The 11,051-nt window shown below is 44.7% G+C and overlaps 1 protein-coding gene across 1 annotated transcript in view; it reads left to right on the top strand.

The window, feature by feature from the left end:
* ITLN1 (intelectin 1) overlaps positions 1-4,896 on the top strand; it is an 8,223-nt gene extending 3,327 nt beyond the window's left edge. Inside the window, exons 5-8 of the mRNA XM_032260926.1 lie at positions 272-430; positions 854-974; positions 2,027-2,130; positions 4,620-4,896. Coding sequence (XP_032116817.1) covers positions 272-430; positions 854-974; positions 2,027-2,130; positions 4,620-4,772 — 537 coding nt within the window. The 3' untranslated portion in view covers positions 4,773-4,896. The remainder of the gene's footprint in view (positions 1-271; positions 431-853; positions 975-2,026; positions 2,131-4,619) is intronic.
* Positions 4,897-11,051: the final 6,155 nt, after the last annotated feature.

The following is an 11,051-nucleotide window of genomic DNA, read 5'->3' as shown; positions in this document are numbered from 1 at the left end:
GGGATGTGGGGGAGGGCTGGAAGGTGGGATGTGGGGGAGGGCTGGAAAAGAAGAGAGAAATACATGTCTTGAATCCCAACTTCCTCCCAACAAGGCCATTAGGTCCCTGGGTGGTGGTGGGATCATCTGTTGGGAATGGGGTGCCTGAGCATGTCTGGCCATCTGACCACTTGGAGTCCAGAGCTCTCAGCCCAGCTGAGGCTGCACGTGTGGGCCTTTTACCTCCTGGGACCTCGTGGCCCCATCAGACTCAGTGTCTGTTGCTTTCCAGAACCCCGGCTACTATGACATCCAGGCCAAGGACCTGGGCATCTGGCATGTGCCCAACAAGTCCCCCATGCAGCACTGGAGAAACAGAGCCCTGCTGAGGTACCGCACCAACACTGGCTTCTTCCAGAGCCTGGGACATAATCTGTTTGGCCTCTACCAGGTACACAGGGCTGCTGGCTGGGACTGGTTTTCATGCATGTACAGAGAAGCATGTGTTAGAGGTTGGTCAGGAATCATTTTTTAATGGGCTTGTCTTTTAACCTAGATTTGCTGACAGCTTCTCTTAGGAATTCTGAGCCAGGCAAGAGAAAAGACTTATGGGAGAGGACAGCTGGGGCAGGAAGAGTGAGGACGGGTTGGGAAGAACGAGAGAGAGAGAGAATGAAGTGGTCTAGGCTGTTGCAGAAGCATAGCTCCCAAGTAACTGGCAGCAGTACAAGGGAAAGTTTCTCATTTTGACTGGTTTTGAAGTAATCTCAGTTACTGAGAAAGCACTGTTTCCCCTCTTTGAATGGCAGCATCCCAGGAGATGCTGGTAATGGCAAAGCCATTGTCTTTATGACTTTTTTTTTGTTCTTTGTAGAAATACCCAGTGAAATATGGAAAAGGAAAGTGTTGGACAGACAACGGCCCGGCGATCCCTGTGGTCTATGACTTTGGTGATGCCAAGAAAACAGCATCTTATTACTCACCCTCTGGCCAGCGTGAGTCTTCAATGACCTTCTGAACTATTAGTAGGAAAGGGGATACATTCAACTATGCTAGGTAACAGTTTTGTGTCCCTGACTGTAGCCTGGTTCTCTTCTGTAGTGCTTCCCGTATTGCCTCACTTGCTTTGCATGATTGCCTTTGAGATCTGAACTATTATTAACCTCATTTTAGGAAAATGAAGCACTGAGAGGTTTACAAACTTGCCAAGATCACAAGGCATATGTGGAGAGTCAGCATTTGGGCTGAGGAAATTTGGCTCCAGATTTTTTTTTTTTTTGGACACAGAGTTTTGCTCTTGTTGCCCAGGCTGGAGTGCAATGGTGCGGTCTCAGCTCACTGCAACCTCCGCCTCCCAGGTTCAAGCAATTCTCCTGCCTCAGCCTCCCAAGTCGCCAGGATACAGGTGCCCACCACCACACCTTGCTAATTTTTGTCTTTTTAGTAGAGATGAGGTTTCACCATGTTGGCCAGGCTGGTCTCAAACTTCTGACCTCAGGTGATCCACCCGCCTCAGCCTCCCAAAGTGCTGGGATTACAGGAGTGAGCCACTGCGCCCAGCTGGGACTTTTTTTTTTTTCTATTGTGAGTTTGTGTGAAGCCAAAGTTGGTAGCACAGTATGTTTTGCAGAGGCTGAACATATAGAACTCGAAGCTGTTATTATTTACATTTGGGATTTGAGATTTTAAAATAAAGGAGAAAAGAAAAATGTAAACAGAGTGAATACATCTGTTAATTGCTGCAGCTGAGCCCTTGGAGGTGTTCAATGGCGATCTTCCTGCAGAGTTGAATTTCTCTTCCCAAGCCTCTGGCAGATGAGGAGCCCTCTCTAAGGACCAGCTTTTGGTCTCTGGGGTTGGGAAAACATCCCTCTTGATTAAGTTTGAGGCCAGGATGCACCAGCCATTGGCCACAGAGGTGCTGGGCTCCACCAGCTAGAGTGTTGGGCTGCAGCCTGAGCTCCAGCATGGAGAATCTCTGGGCTGGCCTAACGAAAGTGATTTCTAGCATCTTCCATGAATGCCGCTTTCTGCCTCTTGTTTTCAGATGAATTTACTCCAGGATTTGTTCAGTTCAGGGTATTTAATAATGAGAGAGCAGCCAACGCCTTGTGTGCTGGAGTGAGGGTCACCGGATGTAACACTGAGCACGTGAGTCTCTGTGGGGACCAAAAGGGCCTGTGAATAAGGTCGAGTTTGTCAGTGTGTGTCTGTATGCATGTGTGTTCAGTATGGTATGACTGAGCTGTGTGTGTATGTGTGTGGGAGTGTGACCTTCTCTTACTCATTGCTGGGTTTCAGGGGCCAGGACTGTGGGACCCTTTGTCCAGGTATAGACATTCTGTACCTTTGAGGACCCAAATCGAGGGCTGAGGCTTCAAAAGAACCATTGCTAGGTGCTCAGCCTTTGTGGGAAAATAGTCACTTTGGAGCTGGGGTGAGGCTTGTGTGCTGAAATATTCTGTAGAAGAAGTCTTTAGAGCTGAGATTCCTGGAGAAACACAAGGTGTTGTTTTCTTTTTTTTCTTTCTTTTTTTTGAGATGGAGTTTTGCTCTTGTTACCCAGGCTGGAGTGCAATGGCGCGATCTCGGCTCACTGCAACCTCCGCCTCCCGGGTTCAAATGATTCTTCTGCTTCAGCCTCCCGAATAACTGGGATTACAGGCGCCCACCACCACATCCAGCTAATTTTTGTATTTTTAGTGGAGATGGGGTTTCAACATGTTGGCCAGGCTGGTCTCCTGACCTCATAATCTGCCTGTCTCGGCCTCTGAAAGTGCTGGGATTATAGGTGTGAACTACCACGCCCAGCCTAAGGTGCTGTTTTTCTTCATCTGAGGTTTAGCTTTCAGAAAAAACCTGGGACTCCCCAACACTAGCCATGGTTTGCCTAGATACACACTGCACTGGGGAGTTGCTGGGGCAGTCCTGGACCTCACCTTCTAGAAACCTCACTCAGGCCATCTCTTGTGTGCTTGAAATGTTAAGGCTCAGGAATCCCAAATGGAGGGATTGATAAATTCCAAAGATTGTAAATTGAATACCAGTTGTATTCGTCCTTTCTCTCACTGCTATAAAAAAATACCAGCCAGGCGCAGTGACTCATGCCTGTAATTCCAGTACTTTCAGAGGCAAGACGGGTGGATCTCTTGAGTTCAGGAGTTTGAGACCAGCCTGGGAAACATGGTGAAACCATGTCTGTACAAAAAGTACAAAATTAGCCGAGAGTGGTGGTGCATGCCTGTGGTCTCAGCTACTTGAGAGGCTGAGGTGGGAGGATGTGCTTAAGCCCAAGAGGTGGAGGTTGCTGTGAGCCAAGATCGCACTACTGCACTCCAGCCTGGGTGACAGTGAGACCCTGTTTAAAAACAAAAAACAAACAAACAAAAAAAACCAAAAAACAAAAAAAAAGAAGAAAAAGAAATATCGAGACTAGGTAATTTATAAAGAAACGAGGTTTAATTGGCTTATGGTTCTGCAGGCTGTACAGGAAGGAGGGGTGAGGTATCTCCCACGGCAGAAGCAGGAGCAAGGAAGGGCAGGGGAGGTGCGACACACTTTTAAATGACCAGATCTCATGAGAACTCACTCACTATCACAAGGACAGCATCAAGGGGCTGGTGCTAAAATCATTCACCTGAAACCACCTCCATGATCCAATCACCTCCCACAAGGCCCCACTTCCAACACTGTAGATTACAATTCAACAGGAGATTTTGTGTGAGCACACAGCTCCAAACCGTATCACCAGCTGAATACAGAGGATAGGCAGGGAAGTCGAGAATAACATGGTTCTCATTTGGGTGAGTGAGTGTCATTTATGAAGTCAGAGTGTCTGGATGATGAATAGGTTGGGGTGAATGAGGGATATAATTAACTCTGTTTTGGTCATTTGGAGCTTGAAATTCCTGTGTAGAGATCCCGGTTGGATTTTGAGGTCTTCAGCACAAGAAGCATCTTGACAGGAGATGGAGATTTTGAGGCCAATGGTGAATTTTTAGTCATTGAGGCCACAGTGGTCATGCAGTCTCTAAGGGAGAGGGAGGTGGGTCCTCCACTAGGGAGCAGCACTTAGAGGATGCATGGAGGAAAAGTACAGAAAGGAAAAGTCCGAGCATGAATGTTCAGAAAAGTTGGAAGAAAGTTGAGGCAATACGTCACTAAAGCTAAAGGAAGAGAGGTTTTTTTTGTTTGTTTTGTTTTTGTTTTTGGAGACAGGGTCTTACTTTACTCTGTCACCCAGGCTGGAGTGCAAAGGCACGATCTCCGCTCACTGCAACCTCTGCCTCCCAGGTTCAAGTGATTCTCCTGCCTCAGCCTCCCAAGTAGTGGGACTACAGGTGCCTGCCACCACATTTGGCTAATTTTGTATTTTTTTTGTAGAGAAAATGAGGTTTTACCATGTTGGCCAGGCTTGTCTTGAATTCCTGGCCCCAACAGATCCACCCTCCTTGGCCTCCTAAACTGCTGGGATTACAGGTGTGAGCCAAGGAAGAGAGGTTTTTATGGGAAGGATAGATCAACACTGTCTATGGAGAGTCTGATAAGGACCGAAGAAATCACTAGATTGGGCTGTTAAGATGGCATTGGCCTCCCCGGGAGATCCCTCATTACTGTCTCTTCCTCTCTTTGTTTCTCAGCACTGCATTGGTGGAGGAGGATTCTTCCCAGAGGCTAATCCTCGGCAGTGTGGAGATTTTTCTAGTTTTGATTGGAATGGATATGGAACTCATGTTGATTGCAGCAGCAGCCGGGAGATTACGGAGGCAGCTGTGCTACTATTCTACCGTTGAGAGCTTTGTGGTAGGATAGAAGACCTTTCCCCTCAACCATGGGGTCCCAAGGATGGAGAACAACTTACCCAATAGCTACAATGTTAATGGCAGAAGAGAAAAGAATAAATCATATTGATTCGAGGCTTGGTGTTTCTGTGAATTCCTTTCCTGTAGGAAATTTCAAAAGTCTGTGTATTGCTCTGGCTGATTGTACTTTTCAACCGTTTGTGTGCTTGGACTATTAGGACTCAAGAATCCTGATAAGCATGCCATCTCTACTTCCCTTTCAGGTAGGCCTTAAAATAGCCAGAGGAATACAGAGCAAGGAGAAAGGAAGCATTTTATCCTAACCCTTCCTAACTCACCCACGCGGACTGATCAATTTATATCCTCAACCTGAAGACCCAAAAGAAGAAGAGTCTGTTTTTTGGGGGATGTGCTGAAGAAGAAGGAGATATACCCAATATCTTTATCTAGTACATTCTAACCTTAGTGATTGGGGCATTCTCCTTAGGGAAGAATGGGCTGGCATGTTATGATGATGGTGACTCTTTGGGCAGTGGCTTAACCATTCCTGGGCTCCCATCTGCAGGTGCTTATTCAGAAGGTGCCATGTGGCCAAATCATCCCCAATCTGTTATTGGTACAGACAGGATGGGGATGGCATCAGTTCTTACCCATGACTAAATATTAGGCATTTTATTGTGTTTCCTCTACAATGCAAATGTGGGTTATGACAAGCCCTTCCAATTCTTCCCCAATCTAATCTAAGTGTCAAGTTACTTCTCACTGGCTAGAAAATGAAGTTTACAGTTCTTAGGCCTTACAGGAATTAGAAGAAGGGGAAAGGGAAGAAGAAAGGAAAGAGGAAGGGGAAGAAGTTTGCTTAAAAAATATCTGGGAGGGTTACCTTTTTTAAAACTAGATCTATTTGGACCTGGGTTAGAAATTGTTGCTGGGCACAGTGGCTCACGCCTGTAATCCCAGCACTCTGGGAGGCCAAGGTGGATGGATTTTACCTGAGGTCAGGAGTTCAAGGCCAGTCTGACCAACATGGAGAAACCCTGTCTCTACTAAAAATACAGAATTAGCCAGGCATGGTAGTGTATGCCTGTAATCCCAGCTACTTGGGAGACTGAGGCAGGAGAATCACTTGAACCCAGGAGGCAGAAGTTGCAGTGAGCCGAGATTGCTCCATTGCACTCCAGCCTGGGCAACAAAGAGTGAAACTCCAACTAAAAAAAAAAAAAAGAAAGAAAAAGAAAAAAAAGAGACTGTTAGTATTCTCTCTAGAAACTTTATTCTCTAGTTCTGTCTTCTTAATGTGTTTTCTGCCATCTATTCTTCCCTGTCTTCTCTCTTACCCCTTGTCCCCATTCTCTATCCTGAAACTCGGATGTCTCTGCCCCTCTTCACTATCAGATGCCCTTCTTCCAACAAGAGGAGACGACAGGAAACCAGAGTACGTTTTTACCTCTGGTTGGAGTTTCCCTGTATATGACACTCACCTTTGTGTGCCAGACACTGTTGGCTGGGAGTGACAGACTAATGGTGGGAGGGAGAGGTGAACTTTCTTTTCTCTCTTATATATTCCTTTATGCATTACCAACAATATTTATTGAGTGTGTACTAGTTCTTGGGCTAAGTGCTGGGGATACGGTGATAGAGAAGCGATAGAGAAGACAGATGAATCCAATTCTAAAGCTGCAGGTGGTGGAGCCCAGGGGCCCTTCAGGTGCAAGGTGATAAAGTCTCACATGAGAGGTTTCTGGGGAGCTATGGAAACACAGGAGAACGACCCCCAATCCAGAAAAAAATCTTAGGGAGGACCTCTCAGAGAAGGTGGCTTACCTTAATTCTCCCTGCCGCCTTGGCTGACCACAGAGATCTCTGAGCTGGGAAAGTTTTCACCCGTCATCGTTTTCATTGTGCCCTACATCCGGAGAGTGAAGTTGTTAAAGGTCTGTGCTCTGGAAATAGATGGAATTAGTCCAAATCCTAGCTTTCTAAAATCTGACCCTTGAAAAAATTTTCATGTATCAGAGTCTCAGTTTCCTTATCTGTAAACTATAGATAAGAGTGGTAAAGTCCACAAGTGGTTTTCATAAAAATTAAACGTAATAACATGTGTAGCCTTTAAAAGAGTGGCTTGCTCATAGTAACTGCTTGATATACGTTAGTTATTGGTATTATTTTTCGAGACAAGGTCTTGTTCTGTTGCCCAGGCTGGAGTGCAGTAGGGTCATCCTCCTAGGTTCAAGTGATTCTTGTGCCTCATCCTTCTGAACAGCTGGGATTACAGGCATATGCAGCCACACCTGGCTCATTTTTCTATTTTTAGGAGAGACTGTGTTTTGCCATGTTGGCCAAGCTGGCCTCGAACTCCTGGCCTCAAGTGATCTACCTGCCTCGGCCTTTCAAAGTGCTGGGATTACAGGCATAAACCACCACACTCAGCTTTGTTTTTATTATATTGTATTCTTGAAGCTTTTTGAAAGTCTATTCCAATTCAATTTCATTCACTCATTAAAAAACAACTGGGGGCACTTTTGCTGAAGAATCACTGTGCCATGCATTGCTGTAAGTTCTGAGGGGCAGACGTAAAGAAAATTAAGACATGTTTCCTGACTCAGAGTGCAGGAGGAGGGAGGATAGTCAGAGATGGCCGGGAAAGATGTACATGTAAGCAAATGATTCAAATACTGTGAATATATTTTGTGTTTGCCTTTAGAAAACTCAAAATGTTTTTTCTTTTATACTTACACCACTCCCAATGCTTCTGTGACCAGATGTGTGTGTTTTTTCCCCACACCAGCCAATTCTCTGACCCCAGCCAACTGTCCTACAATTTACTTCAGCTCTGACACTAACCAGAGTTAATGCAGATCCTACAGGCTAAGGGCTTAGTCCCATAAGACTGTCACCCACTTCAGATGCCAACGACAAGTGGTAGGTCCCTAGGTTACTTACAACTTCAGTTTGACTTGGCTATAAATTGGAGGATCCTATGAGCCCCTTCTTGGGTTTGATAATTTGCTAGAGTGGCTCATAGAACACAGGAAAACAGTTTATTAAATATTGACAATTTATTATGAAGGATATTTTAAAAGATACAAATGAACAGCTAGATGAAGAGGTGCATAGGGCAAGGCTTAGAAGGGTACAGAGCACGGGAGCTTCTGTCCCTATAGAGTTGGGACACTCCATCCTCCCACGTGTGGATGTGTTTACCAACCCAGATACTCTCTGAACTCGTTACTTTTGGGATTTTTATGAAGGCTTTACTTGTGGCTATGATCGATTGATATTAACCCTATTTCCAGCCCTCGTCCCCTCTCTAGAGGGACTGAAGATCTGAAGATTCTAAGCTTCTTTTTTGTGCGTGGGAAAAAGGGAGACAAGGCATAAGCTATGTTGCCCAGGTTGGAATGCAGTGACATGATCACGACTCACTGCAGCCTTGACCTCCCAGGCTCATGCAATCCTTCCACTGCAGCTGGGACTACAGGTACATGCCACGCCTGGCTTATTTATTTGTTAATTTTTTGTGAGACAGGGTCTCACTATGTTACCCAGGCTGGTCTCAAACACCTGGACTCAACTGATCCTCCTGCCCCAGCCTTTCAATGTGTTGGGGTTACAGGTGTGAGTCATCACACGTGGCCTAGGTTTCAAGCTTCTAATTATGGCTTTGTCTTTCTGGTGATCAGCTCCCTTCCAGGAGCCCATCAGGAGTCATTCATTAGAACAAAAGACACTCCTATCACCCAGGAAATTCCAAAAGATTTAGGAGCTCTGTGTCAGAGATGAGGGTGAGAGACCAAATATTAGAACATTCTCTTAGTACTCTTATTTACAAGGCTTTTAGGAGTTCTGTGCCAGAAATTGAGAGCAGACTATCTATCTATCTATTTAAATATATATATATATGCATATATATATATATTATTATTATTTTTTAAGACAGAGTCTCGCTCTGTTGCCAGGTGCCAGGCTGGAGTGAGGTGGCGCGATCTCGGTTCACTGCAACCTCTGCCTCCTGGGTTTAAGCAATTCTCCTGTCTCAGCCTCCTGAGTAGCTGGGACTACAGGCGTGTGCCACCACACCCAGCTAATTTTTTAGTAGAGACGGAGTTTCACTATGTTGGCCAGGATGGTCTCCATCTCTTGACCTTGTGATCCACCCACCTTAGCTTCCCAAAGTGCCGGGATTACAGGTGTGAGCCACCGCGTCCAGCTGCACATATATATTTTAAACAGGAGCAAAAGTAGACAAATTTGTTATGTGCACAGGGGCATCAAGGGAAAGAAAAGTGAACACCTCCAAACCCTACGATATGGTTTGGCTGTATCCCCACCCAAATATCATCTTGTATTATAGCTCCCGTAATTCCCACATGTTGAATTGTTGGGGCAGTTTCCTCAGTACTGTTCTCATGGTAGTGAGTAAGTCTCACGCGATCTGATGGTTTTATAAGGGGAAACCCCTTTCACTTGGTTTTAATGCTTCTCTCTTGTCTGCCACCATGACATGCCTTGCACCTTCTGCCATGATTGTGAGGCCTCCCCAGCCATGTGAAATGGTGAATCCATGTTTTTTTTTTTTCTAAGATGGAGTCTCACTCTGTCACCCAGGTTGGAGTACAGTAGCACCATCTTGGCTCACTGCAACCTCCGGTCCCCAGGTTCAAGAGATTCTCCTGTCTCAGCCTCCCAAGTAGCTGGGATTATAGGCACCTGCCACCATGCCTGGCTAATTTTTGTATTTTTAGTAGAGGTGGGATTTCATCATCTTGGCCAGGCTGGTCTTGAACTCCTGACCTTGTGATCCACCTGCCTCGGCCTCCCAAAGTGCTGGGATTACTGGCATAAGCCACTGTGCCTAGCCATCTATTTTTCTTTATAAATTACCCAGTCTCAGGTATGTCTTGATCAGCAGTGTGGAAATAGACTGATACACCCAGTGAGATTTAGAAGCTTATATACCCTCTTCACTGGGGGAAGGGAGTAATCATTACTCAAGAGTAATGATTTTTTTGGAAAGACGAATTGGCCTTCAGGAGAACAGATGATGGTTGGTGACAAAATCTGTCTGGGTGTGGTGTCACTTTAGCCTCCTCCCCTTTGATGAGAGTCCATCTTCCCTGGGTAATGAAACTCCCTAGGAGGGGATTGATGACAACTGACGTCCTTTTGGGGACTCCATCTTTGGGCTGACAGGGCAAGTTCCGACTGTTTATATTTCTGATTATTTCACATATTATTATTATTATTATTATTTGAGCAGGGTCTCACTCTTTTTCCCAGGCAGGAGTGCAGTGGCTATTCACAGGTGTGATCGTATTGCACTGCAGCACTGCAGCTTTGAACTCCTGGCTCCAAGCTATCCTCCCACCTCAACCTTCCAAGTAGCTGGGACTACCAGCACGTATCACTGTACTGGGCTGTTTCACACTTTTCTACATAATTTGAGGGATGAATGCATTAAAAACATTATTAGTTTATGTTTTTGGACACAGCAGGTATAAAGAAGTAATTTTGTGACATCAATATCTGAAAGGGGTAAGGACAGAGCTGTAAAGGATCAGAGCTTTGGTGTGTTATTGAAGTTAAGCTGGTATAAATTCATATTAAAGTGTGATAACTTTAGGATGTAAAATATAATCCCCATGGTAACCACAGAGAAAATAGATACAGGACATGAGAAAGGAATTTAAATATTTCATTACCAAAAAGCCCAAAAAACAAAAACCAACCAAACACCAACCAAAAAAATAGTAATGCAGAACATGAGGGACCAAAAAGTTGTATAGAAAACAAATAGCTAAAGGACAGAAATAAATCTCTTACCCATAATTACTTCAAGTGTAAACAGATTAAATTTTTGTTTTCTTTTTGAGATGGATTATTTCTCTGTCACCCATGCTGGAGTGCAGCTGTGCCATCTCGGCCCACTGCAACCTCTGCCTCCCCGGTTCAAGCGAAACAGATTAAATTTTTGAATATAAAAACAGAGGTTGGCAGAATGGATAAAAAGCCATGATCCAACTATATGTTATTTACAAGAGATTTGCTTTAGATCCAAAGATACAAGTAGGTTGAAAATGAAAGGATGAAAAAGAATATTCCATGTGAACAGTAACCAAAAGAGAGCAAGGTGGCTGCATTAATATTATACAAAATAGATTTTAAATCAAAAGTTTGGAAAAAACAAAGATGCACATTATATATCAGTAAAGGTTTAATACAGCAAGAAGATATAAGACATAAACATTACTCAATAACAAACCATTAAAA

The sequence above is a fragment of the Sapajus apella genome, unplaced genomic scaffold, assembly GCF_009761245.1.
Source record: "Sapajus apella isolate SASKATOON/1434 unplaced genomic scaffold, GSC_monkey_1.0 scaffold119, whole genome shotgun sequence".
In the NCBI taxonomy this organism is placed as follows: domain Eukaryota; kingdom Metazoa; phylum Chordata; class Mammalia; order Primates; family Cebidae; genus Sapajus; species Sapajus apella.
This window is presented reverse-complemented; position numbering and strand designations above follow the sequence as displayed.